Genomic DNA, 20,721 nt, shown 5'->3' with positions numbered 1-20,721 from the left:
TTTTCATGCAAACATTGTTTCTTAATATATCAGTATAGGAGTCGACTTAATATGAGTTGTATGAAATTCATTTTTTTATGCCCCACCTACGATAGTAGAGGGGCATTATGTTTTCTGGTCTGTGCGTCCGTTCGTCCGTTCGTCCGTCTGTCTGTTCGTCCGTCTGTCTGTTCGTCCGTCTGTCTGTTCGTCCGTCTGTCCCACTCCAGGTTAAAGTTTTTGGTCAAGGTAGTTTTTGATGAAGTTGAAGTCCAATCGACTTCAAACTTAGTACACATGTTCCCTATGATATGATCTTTCTAATTTTAATGCCAAATTAGAGTTTTTACCCCAATTTCACGGTCCACTGAACATGGAAAATGATAGTGCGAGTGGGGCATTCGTGTACTGAGGACACATTCTTGTTTATGGATAACATTGGATAAAAAAGTACTTTTGTGTGGTCATTAGGCAACATTGCCCCTTATCATACCTTGTCCTATGAATACATGAATCTTGTCCTTTGTGATTTATTTGTATGCTAATCAAATATAACAGTATTAACAAGAAGAAGATGCTCAACCCTTATAATGTAAATAGACTTTTTTGTGGTTTGTAAAAGATTTTAAAGATGTTGTTTTGATTGTTTTTATGCCCCAGCGACAAAATGTCGAGGGAGCATATTTATTTACCCCTGTCTGTCTGTCCGTCCGTCTGTTGGTCCGTTCATATGTCCAGATTAGGATACATTGTTCGTCCGGCTATCTCCTCCTAAAGTTTTGGAGTTACAACTTTAATATTTTGTAGGATGTTCATAAACATAATAAAGGTGTGCATGGCCATAGGATTTTTGTCGAGCCTGCAACTTTTGTTGCAGAAAGCTCGACATAGGGATAGTGATCCGGCGGCGGCGGCGGCGGCGGCGGTGTTAGCTAACTTCTTAAAAGCTTTATATTTTAGAAGGTGGAAGACCTGGATGCTTCATACTTTGTATATAGATGCCTCATGTTACGAAGTTTCCGTCACTCACATGTCCAATGTCCTTGACCTCATTTTCATGGTTCAGTGACCACTTGAAAAAAAAGTTCAGATTTTTTGTAATGTTGAATTCTGTCTTATTATAAGTAATAGGATAACTATATTTGACATGTGCGTACCTTGAAAGGTCCTCATGTCTGTCAGACAGTTTTCACTTGACCTCGACCTCATTTCATGGATCAGTGAACAAGGTTAAGTTTTGGTGGTCAAGTCCATATCTCAGATACTACAAGCAATAGGGCTAGTATATTCTGTGTATGGAAGGACTGTAAGGTGTACATGTCCAACTGGCAGGTGTCATCTGACCTTGACCTCATTTTCATGGTTCAGTGGTTATAGTTAAATTTTTGTGTTTTGGTCTACTTTTCTCATAGTATATGCAATAGGTCTACTATATTTGTTGTATGGAATGATTGTAAGGTGTACCTATCTAGCGGGCAGATGTCATGTGACCTTGACCTCATTTTCATGGTTCAGTGGTCAAAGTTAAGTTTTTGAGTTTTGGTCTTTTTATCTAATACTATATGCCATAGGTCATCTATATTTGGTGTATGGAAATATTTTATGATCTTTATGTTAGTCGGGCAGGTTTTATTTGACCGTGACCTCATTTTCACGGTTCATTGCACAGTGTTAAGTTTTTGTGTTTTGGTCTATTTTTCTTAAACTATAAGTAATAGGTCAACTATATATGTTGTATAGAAGCATTGTTAGCTGTACCTGTCTGCCTGGCATGGTTCATCTGACCTTGACCTCATTTTCAAGGTTCATTGGTCTTTGTTTAGTTATCTTGGTTAATGTTAAGTTTATGTGACAGTTGTATTAAAGCTTAGCTTTATACTTAGGACTATCAACATAATATCAATGATTAGTATAGAAGGCGAGACATTTCAGCGTGTGCACTCTTGTTATTTTTATGCCCCACCTACGATAGTAGAGGGGCATTATGTTTTCTGGTCTGTGCGTCCTTCCATCCGTCTGTACGTTCGTCCGTCTGTCCCGCTCCAGGTTAAAGTTTTTGGTCAAGGTAGTTTTTGATGAAGTTGAAGTCCAATCGACTTCAAACTTAGTACACATGTTCCCTATGATATGATCTTTCTATTTTTAATGCCAAATAAGAGTTTTACCCCAATTTCACGGTCCACTGAACATGGAAAATGATAGTGCGAGTGGGGCATTCATGTACTCTGGACACATTCTTGTTTTCAAATATTCTGAGAATGACAGGTAGTTGGACTTAGTCATGTTTTTGGTACTAGCTGCATAAAGAGATCATGGTTTGTCTGGCTATCTCCTCCTACAGTTACATCATCATACATAGTGTTAAATTTATAATTTCCTATGGTCAGGGGGAGGCATCATTTGTGTCTAGCAGACAGCGTAACAATTTCAAGTTGTATGCCAACATCACTGTTTGTCAAATCTAAAATATGTGGAACTATACTCGTGCATGTGGTAGATCAGAAAAGGGAGTTGGGGGCATTGTCCATATCTAGTATTGTGTATAGTCATGTTTACATTTTTTCATGGTTTTTAGTTCACCTGTCCTGAAGGGCCAAAACAGTTTTTGTCATCACTTTTCGTCCATTTCAAACTGATGCGTTAGATATTTTCAAACTGATATGTTATTGAGTTGTGTTGTTGCACCACTGTCTCAAGTTTAGGGGGATTGAGCACTCACAAACCTGTTTAACCACCACTTTATGTATGTGCATGTTCCAAGTCTGAAGCCTGTACTTCACCCATTGTTTTGGTTGCTGTCTGATATATTTGTACTTCGATTATTGATTGCTCGATATCAGACTATTGATTTTCTCGTCTTAATGGCTTAACATTTTACCGTTGTCACACTAAGTTTATGAATTGTTATGTAACATCAGATTGTTTATTCTTTTGTAGACTGTCATGTTAAAGACTCCAGAAGGTAAGTCTAGTTATTATCTGCCAGTATTCTTGTCTATCATACCGTTATTTAAGAATAAAGTGTTTTTCCTGTACTAGTATTGATAGTTAGTTTTTATACGCCCGTTGTCTTTTAGACGGGACCTATTATGGTATACCGTTGTCCGTCCGTCCGTCGTCCACACTTCGGACAATAACTCAAAAACGCTTTCACCAATTTCCATGAAACTTAAGTGAATTGTTTATAATTATTGACGTAAGCTCCCTTTCGTTTTTTTTTAATTTCAGATTTTAAGTTTGGGATTTATGGGGCTTTATTCATAAAAAAGGGGGGATTTTCAACACTTCGGACAATAACTCAAAAAGGCTTTCACCAATGTCCATGAAACTTTGGTGAATTGTTTATATCTATTGATGTAAGCTCCCTTTCAATTTTTATAAATTTCAGATTTTAAGTTTTGGATTTATGGGGCTTTATTCATAAAAAAAGGGGGATTTTCAACACTTCGGACAATAACTCAAAAAGGCTTTCATCAATGTCCATGAAACTTTGATGAATTGTTTATATCTATTGATTTAAGCTCCCTTTCAATTTTTATAAATTTCAGATTTTAAGTTTTGGATTTATTGGGCTTTATTCATAAAAAAAGGGGATTTTTAACACTTCGGACAATAACTCAAAAAGGCTTTCACCAATGTCCATGAAACTTTGGTGAATTGTTTTTATCTATTGATGTACAAATGATGTAAGCTCCCTTTCAATTTTTATAAATTTCAGATTTTACATTTCCGTGTTATGAATTTTTATGCTTAAAAAAGGGGTGATTTTCCAATTTTGGGACAATAACTAACACTTTCACAAAATTTTATGCAACTTTGATAAATTGTTTATATCTATTAACATAAGCTCCCTTTTCATTTTTATAAATGTTAAAAGAGCAACGGGCGTATCATGCGCAAAAGCGCAGCCCTTTATTGGATGTCTGTTTTGTTAAACTTCTGATCGTGAATAAAAGAAGGTTGGGGGTTGAGATATCAAAACACTAATTTAAAACTTCCATATATCTGTATATTCATGTGCTGTCCCAAATCAGAAATCCTGAAAAGAGTATTATTGCTATAGCTTTTCGTTATTTTCAGAATTTTGTCTTTATGGCAGATCTTGCGTTGTGTTTGTTTAAAAACATCTTCTGTACTATTTTTTTCTGCACCAGGAACGATTGTCCACATTACAATTATTTCAGTGATTTCGTAGCTTGAGTTATATTTACACCTGTCCGCTTCAACAGAGCTATGAGAAAACTGACAAATTAACACTACCTTACAAAATGTAGTTTTACAGTCATCATAACAAATTGGTTGACCGATATACGACCTGTTTGTGTCTTTATGATTACCCACTTGCGAAATGCTTTTGAGAATATTGAGATACCATTATGTTCGTCTGATCTGTTCTTCATTCACTGAGTCTTATTTTCATAAAGTGACTTTTTTCTGAGTGTGAATTTGCGTATTTTCTTTTTTGAAAAACAAAATATTAAAGTTAAAGTTCCTAATGCCATAAAAGAGCTATAACTAAAATATGGATGTTTAATATAAATCACCACAGCGGACAATGGGCTTTTAAAATCCTTTTTGTGAGGAGGTATTTTAACACCAATAATAACTTTTACGTAATGACAAACCGTCAAAAACATTGGGAAACAACCCAGAAAAAAGCACTTTTTCAACCTTGATAATTGATCAAGGAGAATTCGAAATCGCATATTGAAAGTATATGACATGTATGATAGATAAACAGAACTCAGATTAATTGATACAAACATTTGTTATATAACTGCATCAAAGACGGAAAGATTAAAATGGCAGAAATCTGTTTTATTTTTTTACTTGTAAAATGATTTTTAGCTTCCGGTAAACATTATTGTATGATTTTTGTCGAGCCTTTGAAATTTTATAAGTTTTACGAAAAGTAATTTCATGAAAGTGAGACATAGGGATCCTAGATTTCGTCTTCGCCGTCGTCAACATTTAGGTTCAGTCTGTGGTTAAATTTTTTTTAGACATCAATAACTGTATCAAATCTAGTTGGAGTTTTAGGAAATGTGGACAGACTTTATTATGACCCGGAAACAAAATTTTGAAAAAAAATATTTTCATTTGTATGTATTTAACATATAAATGGACTTAAGTTTATTTTGCAGTTAACAAATGGATACAGTCTGGAGTTTGTTACACATCAATTACTTTATCAAACCTTCATAAAACTTTATGAAACTTTGGTACAAGATTTTTGCTGATTAAAAGATAATGTCTGAAGCAAACTTTTGATTTTTTTTCTCTGATAGAATGACTCTTTACAGTTAACACTTACAGACAGTTTAGGATTAAACTTTTATGACATGATGAATGTTTAAATCTTCATGGATTCTTATGAAACTTGAACAGAAACTAAGCTTCAGGACCATGAAATAGCATATAAAGAGAATGTTTGAATTTCTTATAAATGAACTCACTTTTTAAGTCAACAGTTCACGAATAGCAATAATCACAGGCGAGACTCAGGATTCTGCGGAATCCCTTATGCATTTTTAAGGCAAAGAGAAACTCTTTCTTTATTTGAACTCCCAAATTCATAGTACTGGTTTTATATCAAGGTGATGACATTTATGGCTGAAGCGAGACATAACAAGCTCATATTAATTATGTTGAATGTGTCCACATTTAGGTTCAGTCAGTAGTTAAAAGTTTTTTAATCATTAACTTTGTCAGAACTTCATGGAATTTTATGAGACCTGGAAATAAGCTTTTGTTATTGATGAAAAGACAGTATATAGATATTTTGAAAATATTTTTTTCAAACGAATGGGACAGCCCATTTTGCAGAAATTGCACCTGAAACAATAATGTTTATACGCCCGTTTACATGCTTACAGGACGTATTATAGCACACCGTTGACCGTCTGCCTGTCCGTCCGTCCGTCCGTAGTCATCATGTCGGACATTAACTCAAAAACGCTTTAACCAATTTTCGATTTAACGTTTCCGAGTTATAAGATTTTATTCATAAAAAATGGGATGATTTTCAAGTTTTTGGATAATATCCTTAAAGTGGTTAGAGCAGTTTTCATTAAACTTTGAGGACTGATACAAGTCAATACGTTATAAAAATTGGTCAACTTCAAGACCCATGCATATTCATAAAAAGGTCAAGCATCTACATGAACATTGAAAAACAATGCTTTGTCTTGTAAGAAAAAATATGCAAGAGAGCCTAAAAAAACGAAATAATGTTTATTTACTTTACAATGCAACCATCTGTAAACAAACATAATGAAGAAAGTAATCCATGTTAAGTAAAAATGTTCAATTGAATAATGTGATATACTGATTTAGATTTAAACTCTCTGGAAGGTTTATGTTGTCATACGTGGTGCACTTTGGCTACCAACTAAAATTATAAATAAATTCATAAACATAAATAAACCTAAACAAGTCTGTCATCCTCTGACTAAAATAAGCCTGAAAATGAAAGTAAATTTAAAAAAAAAATACATTTTTGTCGAGCCTGCAACTGTTGTTGCAGAAAGCTCGACATAGGGATAGTGATCCGGCGGTGGCGTTAGCTAATTTCTTAAAAACTTTATATTTTAGAAGGTAGAAGACCTGGTTGCTTCATACTTTGTATATGGATGCGTCATGTTACAAAGTTTCCGTCAAGTCAAATGTCCAATGGCCATGACGTCATTTTCATGGTTCAGTGACTACTTGAAAAAAAGTTAGGATTTTTATGGCCCACCTACGATAGTAGAGGGGCATTATGTTTTCTGGTCTGTGCCTCCATTCGTCCGTTCATTCGTTCGTCCGTTCGTTCGTCCCGCTTCATGTTAAAGTTTTTGGTCGAGGTAGTTTTTGATAAAGTTGAAGTCCAATCAATTTGAAACTTAGTACAAATGTTCCCTATGGTATGATCTTTCTAATTGTAATGTCAAATTAAAGTATTGACCCCAATTTCATGGTCCACTGAACAAAGAAAAATATAGTGTGAAGCTCAGGTTAAAGTTTTTGGTCAAGGTAGTTTTTGATAAAGTTGAAGTCCAATCAACTTGAAACTTAGTACACATGTTAACTATGATATGATCTTTCTTATTTTAATGCCAAATTAAAGTATTGACCCCAATTTCACGGTCCAGTGAATATGTACGATGATAGTGCGAGTGGGGCATCCGTGTACTATGGACACATTCTTGTTTGTAATGTTAAATTATCTCTTATTTTAAGTAATAGGATAACTATATTTGGTATGTGCGTACCTTGCAAGGTCCTCATGCCCGTCAGACAGTTTTCACTTGACCTCGACCTCATTTCATGGATCAGTGAACAAGGTTAAGTTTTGATGGTCAAGTCCATATCTCAGATACCATAAGCAATAGGTCTAGTATATTCGGTGTATGGAAGGACTGTAAGGTGTACATGTCCAACTGGCAGGTGTCATCTGACCTTGACCTCATTTTCATGGTTCAGTGGTTATAGTAAAGTTTTTGTGTTTTGGTCTGTTTTTCTTATACTATATGCAATAGGTCTACTATATTTGGTGTATGGAATGATTGTAAGGTGTAGATGTGTAACTGACAGGTGTAATCTGACCTTGACCTCATTTTCATGGTTCAGTGGTCAAAGTTAAGTTTTTGAGTTTTGGTCTATTTTTCAAATACTTTATGCATTAGGTCAACTATATATTTTGGTGTATGGAAATATTTCGTAATCTATATGTCTGTTACGCACATTTTATTTGACTTTGACCTCATTTTCACGGTCCATTGCTTAGTGTTTCGTGTTTGTGTTTTTGTCTGTTTTTCGTGATTTATAAGCAATAAATCAACTGTATTTTTTGTATTGAAGAATTGTTAGCTGTTCATGTCTACCTGGCATGGACTTTTCTGAAAATGTTCTACAAGGTTCCATATCATAAAGGGAAAGCTGGAATTTAGTTTGGGGCTAAACAGGGGCCAAACATAGGCATGTTTCTAGTTTCCAGACACTAACTTGTGTTCAATCGTATAGATCTGTCTGAAATTGTACTACAAGGTACCATACCACAAAAGGAAGGCTGGTATTGATGGGGGTAATTGCCTCAATATTTTAGGAATGAGGGGCCAAAAAGGGGCAAAAAAACAAGCATTTTTTTCTAGTTTCATGACCATTACTTGTGTGTAAACGCATAGATCTTTCTGCAATTGTACTACAAGGTTCCATATCACAAAGGGAAAGCTTGAACTGAGTTTGGGGGTAAATGCCCAACACGTTTAGGAATTTAGGGGCCAAAAAGGGGCCAACAATAAGCATGTTTTTAGTTACCAGACAATTACTTGTGTTCAAGTGTATGGATCTCTCTGGAATTGTACTGCAAGGTACCATACCACAAAGGCAGTTCTGGGATTGATTATGGGGGTAATTGCCTCAATATTTTAGGAATTAATTCCCAAAAAGGGGCAAAAAACAAGCATTTTTATACGACCGCAAAAATTGAATTTTTTTTGGTCGTATATTGGTATCACGTTGGCGTCGTTGTCTGGTCGTCGTCAATGTCGTCCGAAGACATTTGGTTTTCGCACTATAACTTTAGTATAAGTAAATAGAAATCTAAGAAATTTAACACAAGGTTTATGACCACAAAAGGAAGGTTGGGAATGATTTTGGGAGTTTTTGTTCCAACAGTTTAGGAATTAGGGGCCAAAAAAAGGCCCAAATAAGCATTATTCTTGGTTTTCGTTCAATAACTTTAGTATCAGTAAATAGAAAATAGGGGGGGGGGGGGTAAATTTTTCTCATTTCAGATTTCATAAATAAAAAGAAAATTTCTTCAAACATTTTTTTGAGAGGATTAATATTCAGCAGCATAGTGAATTGTTCAAAGGCAAAAACAAATTTTTAAGTTCATTAGACCACATTCATTCTGTGTCAGAAACCTATGCTGTGTCAACTATTAAATCACTATCCAAATTGAAAGCTGAATCCAGCTTGAATTTTGTGTCCATACTTGCCCCAACCGTTCAGGGTTCAAACTCTGTGATCATATTAAGCTGCGCCCTGCGGAGCTTCTGGTTCTATTTTCAGGACTATATCTTGTGTATTGGTGTATGGATCTTTCTGAAATTCTATTATAAAGTTCCATATCACAAAGTTAAAGCTGGGTTTGAGTTTGGGGGTTATTGCCCTTAACGTTTAGGAATTTGGGGCCGAAAAGGGGCTAAAACAAACATTTTTTCTAGTTTCCAGACATAAACTTGTGTTCAAGTGTATGGATCTCTCTGAAATTGTACTGCAAGTTACAAATGCTTGTACCAACTCAGAAATATGACAGTTCTTGTCCATACGTTTTTTCATGTGTTTTGTCATTTGATTTGTTCATGTGATTATGGACTTTCCGATTGGATTTTCCTCTGAGTTCAGTATTTATGTGATTTTACTTTTTGCCATCAGATACAGACTGACACAAATGAGTTTAAGTTAGAATATATAAAGTATAGACCACTTTTAAAGTAATGTTTATTCTTATTTCAGAATGAGATGCTTTTTTTGAAATTATCTGATCTGTTTGTGTTTATGATACATGTACATTATAATGCAGTGACCATACTATAATAAGTTTTGCACAGTCTATGCTGAAACTAACTCATTAATGTGATATGCATACACACACGCATGATGTGCAGTCTGTTTCGATTGTTAGTTTTTATGTTTTTATACGACCGCAAATTTTGAAAAAATTTTCGGCGTATATTGCTATCACGTTGGCTGCGTCGTCGTCGTCGTTGTCGTCGTCGTCGTTGTCGTCGTCGTCGTTGTCGTCGTCGTCGTTGTCGTCGTCGTCGTCGTCGTCCGAATACTTTTATTTTTCGCACTCTAACTTTAGTAAAAGTGAATATAAATCTATAAAATTTTATCACAAGGTTTATGACCACAAAAGGAAGGTTGGTATTGATTTTGGGAGTTTTGGTCCCAACATTTTAGGAATTAGGGGCCAAAAAGGGCCCAAATAAGCATTTTCTTGGTTTTCGCACTATAACTTAAGCTTAAGTTAATAGAAATCTATGAAATTTTGACACAAGGTTTATGACCACAAAAGAAAGGTTGGGATTGATTTTGGGAGTTTTGGTTTCAATAGTGTAGGAATTAGGGGCCAAAAAAGGGCCCAAATAAGCATTATTCTTGGTTTTCGCACAATAACTTTAGATTAAGTATATACAAAATAATGAAATTTAAACACAATGTTTATGACCACAAAAGGAAGGTTGGTATTGATTTTGGGAGTTTAGGTCCCAACAGTTTAGGAATTAGGGGCCAAAAAGGGACCCAAATAAGCATTTTTCTTGGTTTTCGCACCATAACTTTAGTATAAGTAAATAGAAATCTATGAAATTTAAACACAAGGTTTATGACCATAAAAGGAAGGTTGGTAATGATTTTGGGAGTTTTGGTCCCAACAGTTTAGGAATAAGGGGCCCAAAGGGTCCAAAATTAAACTTTGTTTGATTTCATCAAAATTGAATAATTGGGTTTCTTTGATATGCCGAATCTAACTGTGTATATTTTTTAACTTTTGGTCCCGTTTTCAAATTGGTCTACATTAAGGTCCAAAGGGTCCAAAATTAAACTTCGTTTGATTTTGACAAAAAATTAATCGGTTGGGTTCTTTGATATGCTGAATCTAAAAATGTACTTAGATTCTTGATTATCAGCCCAGTTTTCAAGTTGGTCCAAATCGGGGTCCAAAATTAAACTTTGTTTGATTTCATCAAAAATTGAATAAATGGGGTTCTTTGATATGCCAAATCTAACTGTGTATGTAGATTCCTCATTTTTGGTCTTGTTTTCAAATTGGTCTACAATAAAGTCCAAAGGGTCCAAAATTAAACTTAGTTTGATTTTAACAAAAATTGAAATCTTAGGGTTCTTTGATATGCTGAATCCAAACATGTACTTAGATTTTTGATTCTGGGCCCAGTTTTCAAGTTGGTCCAAATCAGGATCTAAAATTATTATATTAAGTTTTGTGCAATAGCAAGTCTTTTCAATTGCACAGTATTGCGCAATGGCAAGAAATATCTTATTGCAAAATATTGTGAAATAGAAATTTTGTTTTTAATTAGAGTTATCTTTCTTTGTCCAGAATAGTAAGCAAGAAATATCTAATTGTAAGAATTTTTTTTATTTGGAGTTATCTTTCTTTGTCCACAATCAACTTAAATCTTTGTTATATATACAATATACAATGTATATTCACTTTTTACTACCAACTGATAAATTAAAATAATCTTTACCCGTCAGTGATAACAAGCAGTTTTTTTACATCTTAATAATATTTTATGATGTATTTAAATGAGTAGTAATTGTTGCAAACTCCATTAGAAATTTTAATTGAGATTAGTTTTGGAATAAGGGAAAGGGGGATGTGATTAAAAAAATTGGGTTCAATTTTCTCATTTGAAATTTCATAAATAAAAAGAAAATTTCTTCAAACATTTTTTTTGAGAGGAATAATATTCAACAGCATAGTGAATTGCTCTAAGAGAAAACAAAAATTTTAATTTCATTAGAACACATTCATTCTGTGTCAGAAACCTATGCTGTGTCAACTATTTAATCACAATCCAAATTTAGAGCTGAATCCAGCTTGAATGTTGTGTCCATACTTGCCCCAACCGTTCAGGGTTCAACCTCTGCGGTCGTATAAAGCTACGCCCTGCGGAGCATCTGGTTTAAACTTGATTTCCAATGGGATGCAAAAGTATTGCTTTTGATCAAGAGTGATACTACATTTGAAGTCAGTCAGTTAGAGAAATATTAACGTTTAGATACATCTTATATATTTACAGCTACATCTCAGAAAGAATATTGATACTTGATTGTATTAGAGATATAATTAGTATGAAACATCTTTGCTTTTTTAAATAGACAAAGGATCATATAAATTTGTAAATTTGACACAAGAGTTTTTGTGCCCCATTTATAGGCATTATGGTTTCTGGTCTGTGCATCCGTCCCTTTGTTCGTCTGTACGTTCGTCCGTTCGTTTGTCCGTTCGTTCGTCCGTTCGTTCCGATTAACTTGATACTTAGTAAACCTGTTCTCTATGATATGATCTTTCTAATTTTAATGCCAAATTAAATATTTTATCCCATTTTCACGGTCCAGTTAACATATAAAATGATAGTGCAGATGGGGCATATATGTACTTCGGACACATTCTTGTTAATACATAAATACAATTAAAGGACAAACATAGAAACTTCAATATCTACATGCAGTAAATAAACCAACTCTAACAGTCTTAAAATAGTGTACATAATAGGCTTATTTAGATGATATATGTAGGACTCGGATGTGCGATGGGGGCGGTGAAGTGCGATGGTCTCGCTGAAGTGCGATGGTCCACGCAAAAGTGCGATGGTTCTCGCAAAAGTGCGATGGTCTTTTCGCTGAATTTCGATGGTTTTGCATGACGTTCGAATATTGTGACGTTTTTCAATATGAATGTTCAAATCCAGCATTGTTTATATAGCAGATGTTGATGAGACTGTCATCAAAGTGAGAGGGTTAGCGCTATAAAACCAGGTTTAATCCACCATTTTCTACTTTTGAAAATGCCTGTACCAAGTCAGGAATATGAAAGTTCTTGTCAATTGGTTTTTGGTGTGTTTTTTTATTTGATTTTGCCATGTGAGTATGGACCACCCAAATTGATTTTCCTCCGAGTTCAGTATTTTTGTGATTTTACTTTTTTCATGCTCACTAAAGGAAATGAAACAAAAAAGAAAGAAAAGAACGATTCAAGTTTATAGTAGTTTTGAGCATTACATGTGGGAGTATATGTTAAACCATGTCAGGCAGCAACGGGACTGAAAGATGAATTTGGTCAGCAAATGGGGTATCCTTGTTTAAAATAATGCTGCACGATAGATACAACTGAAATAAAGTATATTGATATAATTTTAAATACTAAAGTAAACTTATCGTTTGATTATGTAAGATTCTCGTGATTTTATGTAGACAATTTTATATAAAAAATATTAGCAAGGTTTTTTTAATGTTGTTTAATCTCGAGCGTAATCCTGATTTGTAAAATCACCGTCGCTCTAGTCTTTTTTTATTGCGGTTACAGTGTTAATTGTCTGAAACATGGTAGGCCGGAATTAACTGCTCCCTATGTGTACTTCCTAAAATAATAAATAGGAATAATGGTTGTGTTTGTCATAACATTTGATAAACTGAAATGAACCCTGCTAAGTATTATCGTATAGACATACAACCTTAATAAAAACAAAATATTTCGCTCATGAACACCCTTTATCTGACTCTATACTACTGCGCGTTAATCTAGTTGATCCATTTAGAGAATTATACCCCAATGTGAAAATATATACTTGGAGGAAAACAATCTTGTTTCGTCTTTTTTCTGACTTCTGATAATATGTTTCACTTTGTTAGTGATGTTAAAATTGATAATAGTTACAGGTGTGATCATTCACCAGTGATCTTTTCTTTCAAGATTAATGAATTTATAAAAGGCAGAGGCCTTTTGAAATTTAATAATTCCCTTCTTCTTGATACTGACTATGTTAAAGATAAAAAAAAAAAAGTACAGTAAAAGAACAATATACCACAAAGATATATAGAGATGAAAATTTACAAAATATTGACAACTCTGAAATTGAATTTACTGTTGATGACCAGTTTTTTTTCTTCGAAACTTTACTCACAGAAATACCATATATAGTGGAAGAACAAAAAGAAATTTCAAATCAGACCCGGGTGTTTTATGGGAAACTTGATAAAAAACAAGATCTTTGAAAAGGGTTGATTTAACACGGGACAACTGTTATGATGATATACCGAAGCTTAGCGAGGATGAAAAGCAGTTATTGGAGGGAAATATTAGTTTTTCTAAATTAACTGCAGCATTATAAAAGAGAATGAAAAATAACAATAGTCCAGGATCTGATGGTTACACTGCAGAATTATTTTTATTGTTTTGGATTGATATTGGTAAATTTTAGATATGGGAAGGGTCAAATGTCTGTCACCTAGAGGCAGGGAGTGATGACATGTATTCTAAAAGATTGTAAACCAGAACAATTTCTTAAAAAAATGGAGACCTATTACTCTTCTAAATTCTACATATAAATTGTCATCAAGCTGTATATTAAAGAGAATAAAATCTGTTTTGTCAAAATTAATACGTTTTGATCAAACTGGTTTTGTTTATGGTAGATATATAGGTGAAAATTATCGATATATATATGATATTTTACATTTTACTGAAGAAAGAAATATTCCAGGAATTCTCTTGCTGATTGATTTTGAGAAAGCATTCGATTCCATATCATGGTCATTTCTTTCTTTATGATACATTAAGATATTTTGATTTTGGGGAATCACTTATATCCTGGGTTAAAACCTTCTATAACAATATAACAGCTGCAGTGACACAAAACTCTTTTCTGTCAGAATTCTTCACTGTAGAGAGAGGCTTAAGACAGAAAGATCTTTAATCCCCGTATATTTTCTAGTTATGTGCAGAAATATTAGGCATTTTGGTAAGAAATAGTAAGGAGATACAGGGTATTACTATAGATGACACAGAATTTGTACTTTCTCAATATGCAGATGATTCATCATTGGTATTAGATGGCTCGCCTGAATCCGTCGATGCATCTCTTTGTGTTCCCTTATTGTATCCTGAAATATCGGGACGTAATATTAATATAGAAAAAACAAGTGTTTTTTGGATAGGAAGCAAAAACATAGCCTGGATCAAATTTGTGTTAAGTGGGGATTGAAATGGGGCTCCAGTACATTTAAGCTCCTTGGAATGACTTTTTTTCAGTTGACTAGACAGAATGATTAATTTAAACTATAGGCCAGTTTATGATTATATAGACAACACTTTGAAAAAAATGTCAAAACAGTATCTCACCCTTTTGGAAAGATTACCATTTTGAAAACTTTTTAAAACTTTGGTCATATCTTAATTAAATCATCTGTTTCTATCTATCCATAGTCCAGATGAGAATATGTAATGTGACCTACTGAATTAGATTATTTACTTGATTTGTTATCTCATAAACAACACGACAGGTACAACATGTGGAGCAGGATCTGCTTACCCATCCGGAACAACTAGTTTTTGGTGGGGTTCGTGTTTATTCTTTAGTTTTCTATCTTGTGTCATGTGAACTATTGTTTGCCTGTTTGTCCTTTTAATTTTTAGGCATGGCATTGTCAGTTTTTTTTCAATTTATGATTTTGACTGTCCCTCTGGTATCTTTCGTCCCTCTTTTATGTAATTTAACAAATAAAATGTATGCTTTTATCTGGAATAATAAACCAGATAAGGTCAAACGAGATCTTTTATGTCAAGATTATTATATGGGTGGTTTAAAATGCTAAATTTAAAAGCATTTAGACAGGGACTGAAACTTACATGGATAAGACGGATGTATAATTCGAATTCAAAATGGGTGAGACTAGTCTCTATTGTTGAGCAAAAACATTTTATTGATTTAAGTTATATTGGGCGCATTAAAAGGTCATTAAAAAGGTCAGGGAAAGCCTTAATCACTCTAGAAACCTAAATGAAGTGATGAAATTATATTTTCTTCTTTATGGGAGGTAGAAAACATTACAATTGGTGGTTCAAGTGTCTACTATAAAAACTGGGCAAACGCTGGAATTTGGAGGTTAGGTCATTTCAAATTTTTTAACAACTATATCAATTTAGGCCAAATATTTTACATATAACTATGGAAAAGCACACTCTTTTAATGAGTGGTTAAACACGATCAATATTGAAGTAATACTACCTTTTAACATAAGTATCTTCTTTGAATAAAAAAAAAGGTTCAAAGAACATGTACAATTAGTATTGAATGAGAAATATATTACTTTTGCTGCAAGGGAAAAATGGGAGAACCATCTTAATATGACCGGTATTAACTGGAAAAAAATACACACTTCGTGTACAAAATATACTAGAAGCACTAAACTTTGCTGGCTCCAATATATAATTATCCATAGAAGTTTAGGAACTAATTCACTACTTTACAAGAAGAAAATAGATAGTTGCAACATATGTACATTTTGCAAAGAAAGACCAGAGACCATAGAACATTTATTTTGTAGCTGTCCGATGGTCGCCTATCTCTGGCTTTCACGAAAAATCTGGATATTTGAAATGACAAATATTGAACTGTGATTGAATATTATGATTATTCTCTTTGGTATCTATGAACATGTTAAATTGAATTTTGTTAAAAATAAGAATATCCTGCTTTCAAAATACTACATTTTCCGAACAAAATTACAAGAAGTTTTGCCAAATTTAAATGCTTTAAAAAAACTATTTAAGGAACACTTGAACTTAGAAAAAAAGCATTTCATTTAAAAACCTCTCTGTAGAGGAATATAACAAATACTGGAGTCCCGGGGCCCCTGTTATAGAATAAATAATAAATGTCGAATTTTGATTGAAACATCACTAATAGATATTACAAGAACAAATAAGATTCCAATATTATAAGATTATTATTTCTTTTAAACCTATTGTTGCACCATCATATATTCAATTGTTGTTTTATTACTTATTATACTTCCTTTGTGTATATATGCCATTCTGTTAACCTTTGTTCATACATTTTGTGCTAGTTTATTTGTTACAATAAAGAAAATTCATTATAAAATAAAAAATAGCTAAATGTCCAATTTAAAATTTTTAAGTTCTTAGACCACATTCATTCTGTGTTAGAAACCCATGATGTGTCTTATATATTTAATCACAATCCAAATTCAGAGCTGTATCAAGCTTGAATGTTGTGTCCATACTTGCCCCACCTGTTTACGGTTCGACCTCTGCGGTCGTATCAAGCTGCGCTTTGTGGAGCATTTCATTGAATTAAGTGAGTCAAAAAACAAAAATCGACTTGTTAATGTTTGAGCTCTGACTGTTGAATGTTTTCATCAATTTAGTAGGTTTTCTTTTATTAATTTTGAGAACGTTTCATTATTTAAATCACGCAAAAGATGGAAGTTATAAAAAAAACTATACAGTTGTCTTACTTTGAAGATAGTTTGCCCTGAAAATTTCAGATGAATAGAACAACCCGTTGTTGGGTTGCTGCCCCTGAATTGGTAATTTTAAGGAAATTTTGCGGATTTTGATTATTATCTTAAATAATATTATAGATAGAGATAAACTGTAACAGCAATAATGTTCAGCAAAATACGATTTACAAATAAGTCAACATGACCGAAATGGTCAGTTGACAGCTTAAGGAGTTATTGCCCTTTATAGTCTTTTTTTTACTTTTTGTATAAATTTTTGTAGATTTTTAGAATTTATTTTCCACTGTAAATACTGGGCCAAGTTCATTATAGATAGAGATAATTGTAGCAACAAGAATGTTCAGTAAAGTAAGATCTACAAACACATCACCATCATCAAAACACAATTTTGTTATGAATTTATCTGTGTCCATTGTTTGATATGCATATAGACCAAGGTGAGCGACACAGGCTCTTGAGAGCCTCTAGTTAAGTAATGTCCCTGCCAGTCAATGTTATATTCATAATTCATTTTAGTTGGTATAGTCAGTTGTACTGTTCATTTGTATATTTAGTACATTGTTTTGGGGACATTAAGGTGTACCCTTGTTTGTCAGTCGCGCCGTACATACGTCCCTAAATTGGTATACCGCTCTAAACTTTAGTTGGTCTCAACTTAATTGTATGAAACTTATAAACAGTGGTTATTACCACAAAACACAGATCAAGTTTGAATGCAGGTGGCATCACTTTTACCATTCTAGAGTTACGCCCCTTTACAAATGGAAAAGTTGCTTAAATTATCGTTTCCGTTCTCTAACTTAAGTTTGCCTTTTACAACTTGTGATGAAGCTAATACACAATGCTTATTACCTCAAAACTCCGATCAAGTATGAATTTGGGTAGCATCACTTTTACTGTTATTGAGTTGTGTCCCTTTGTATTAACAATATAAGCAAGCGGGGGCATCATCTGTGTCCCATGGACACATTACTCATTAATTTTATCATCTTTTCCCCCCGGATACCATTGGTATTCATATAATTTAAGTAAAACATATTCATGTCATTTTTACAGAATATAACAACTTGAAGAAAAAACAACAGTTAAATCGTTTAACGGGTAAAGGTACCTACGAATCGTATGACATGCGCTGTATGGTGACTGGCCAGTTCGCCGTCGGAAAAACTACTCTGGTGAAGCTATTAGTGGGGGACGTCATTCCCGAAGGGAGACATCCTACAGATGGTATCTCGCTTCTAGAAGGTCGCTGTGGTCTTGACGTCCAAACAAGAGAATGGATTCTTATAAATCCAGGTAAGAGCATGTTTGTTTATGCCCCTCCCGCATTGGAGGGGGAATTAAGTGTTACCCCGGTCCTTCTGAACGTCTGTCCAAGCATTATTGGGAAACAATACTTGAAAATTTTACCCCACCAAACCCAGGTATATGCAATTATCCCTCAATACCGCATGCTTTGCAGAGAAGCATAAATACCAAATTAGATTGTCACGCCAATTACTCGTTCCACTAAACATAGAAAATGATAGTGCGAGTAGGACATCCATATACTATGGACACATTCTTGTTTGAAACTGATATACTATGATCATTACCACAAAACTAACAACAATTTTTTGAATTTTGGTGACGTCCCTTTTAACGTTCTTGAGTTATGTCCCTTTATAACATTATATGCAAACAGGGCATCATGTGTGTCCCATGGACACATTCTCAATCTATTTTAAAAGATTTAAGGTGACTCGGCCCTTTAACAGTGCGGAGTTTAATTAGATATAGGAAGATGTGGTGTGAGTGCCAATGAGACAACCCTCCATCCAAATAACAATTTAAAAAAAGTAAATCATTATAGGTCAATGTACGGCCTTCAACACGGAGCCTTGGCTCACACCGAAACAACAAGCTATAAAGGGCCCCAAAATTACTAGTGTAAAACCATTCAAACGGGAAAACCAACGGTCTAATCTATATAAAAAAAAACCACATTTTTCTAACAACGAGCGCCTTGGAAACGATCCCTTTGAGGGGTCTTTTCAAAAAATAGTTTTGACGACTTGAAACGCAGATGTGTCTAAAAGAACCTTTTCCCGGTGTCAACAAGCGATGCAAAACTTTCCATGTAAAAAAGGAAATACGTTCAGAAATACAGAGTGGTTTGTTCATTTTTCACATACAATTTTAAATATAAGGACAGAAATAAACATGATATAAAAATAAAGCATAAAAAGAAAAGAAGAAAACAAATATTGACATGTTGTTGTTGTACAACTGCCAATGACGCAATGTTTAACCTTAAACAAACTGTTTGAAATTTTGATAATAATTAGGTATTTTTTATTTTCTGAAACAGTTTTGAACATAACAATTTTCAAGCAAAGACTAAATACTTGACAGTCACATCTAACATTTTAATTTACAGATGTATATACTTAATCAACTCATGGACATGAAAAAGCTCTTTAAGACAACTACAGTCGTCTAACTGGATTTTTTATTGTATTTGTTATTGAAAGTGGATTTCTAACAAATTCTCTCATATCATAATTCCATGATATCCGGAAGTTAAGATAAAACCTCGGGGCCAATGTTTTCTATTTATGATATTTTCTTTTACTTGTTTTGATATTTGATATGTTTTATCTATCAATGTGCCAACCGAGTTTGCATTAAAAAAGAGGAAAAAGCAGTGTAAAAACCTTAACAATTGAATAAAAATGTGATATCACAATAGACTACCGAAACTCAAGCAACACATTTCACAAAATTGATTATTTGTTTTACCCATAAATAAAAACCAGGTCTATGCAATTATCCCTCAATACCGCATGCTTTGCCGAGAAACACATAATCTTTGGTTTAAATAAGTAGGGATTTAGCCTATGACATCTGCAGTCTACCAGGCAACTCCAAACACTACCAGCTAAAGGCCTTATAACCACAAAATTTATACTACTTACTTGGTTCAGGAAAAGTTGGGATTGGAATTCTAAATCTCCGCACAGTACACAGGAACGCTATATACGGTGATGTTGGCAAACTTTAATTTCTGTCTTACTTGTTGACATGCGTTTTTTTATACGACCGCGAAAAATGTTTTGGGATCGTATAATGGTATGATGTCGTCGTCTGAGTCGTCCAAAAAACATTGGTTTCCGGAAAACAACTGTAGTTTACGTCAATGGATCTCTTTAAAATTAAATAAGAAGGTTCAATACCACAAAAGGAAGGTTGGGATTGATTTTGGGGATGATGGTCCCAACCGTTTAGGAATAAGGGGTGCAGAAGGGGCCCAAAACAAGCATTTTTCTACTTTCAGGATAAAAACTTGTGTATAAGTATTTCAATTGCTCTGAAATTGTTCTTCAATATTTAATACCACAAGTAGAAGGTTTGGATTCATTTTGGAGGTTTTGATGCCAACAGTTTAGGAATTAAGGGCCAAAAAGGGGGCCAAAAAAGCTTGAATTTATTCTCCTAAATGACCATGTTCACCCATTTTATGATTTGTTTGCAGTAACTTTGATAGATTGGTAGCAATAATAATTTCAAAAATGGTCAGGATATAAGATAAACCAATAAGTCAACCTGGTTGAAATCCTCATTTGGCCCTTAGGTCAGCTGTTGCCCTTAAATTATGATTTTTTCCATTTTTGCATTTTTTTGGAAAGATACTACACA

General features: G+C 33.8%; 2 protein-coding genes across 2 annotated transcripts in view; both read left to right on the top strand.

The window, feature by feature from the left end:
- The window catches only part of LOC139483478 (uncharacterized), a 766,788-nt gene that overhangs the window by 518,516 nt on the left and 227,551 nt on the right, over positions 1 to 20,721 (top strand). The window lies entirely within an intron of this gene.
- Positions 1 to 20,721, top strand: part of LOC139482719 (uncharacterized) — a 63,449-nt gene that overhangs the window by 8,241 nt on the left and 34,487 nt on the right. The window contains exons 2-3 of the mRNA XM_071266785.1: positions 2,917 to 2,941; positions 18,100 to 18,339. Coding sequence (XP_071122886.1) covers positions 2,917 to 2,941; positions 18,100 to 18,339 — 265 coding nt within the window. The remainder of the gene's footprint in view (positions 1 to 2,916; positions 2,942 to 18,099; positions 18,340 to 20,721) is intronic.

This window comes from Mytilus edulis, chromosome 7 (assembly GCF_963676685.1).
Source record: "Mytilus edulis chromosome 7, xbMytEdul2.2, whole genome shotgun sequence".
Taxonomy (NCBI): domain Eukaryota; kingdom Metazoa; phylum Mollusca; class Bivalvia; order Mytilida; family Mytilidae; genus Mytilus; species Mytilus edulis.
The sequence above is the reverse complement of the archived record's forward strand: the minus strand, read 5'-3'. Positions and strand labels throughout refer to the sequence as shown.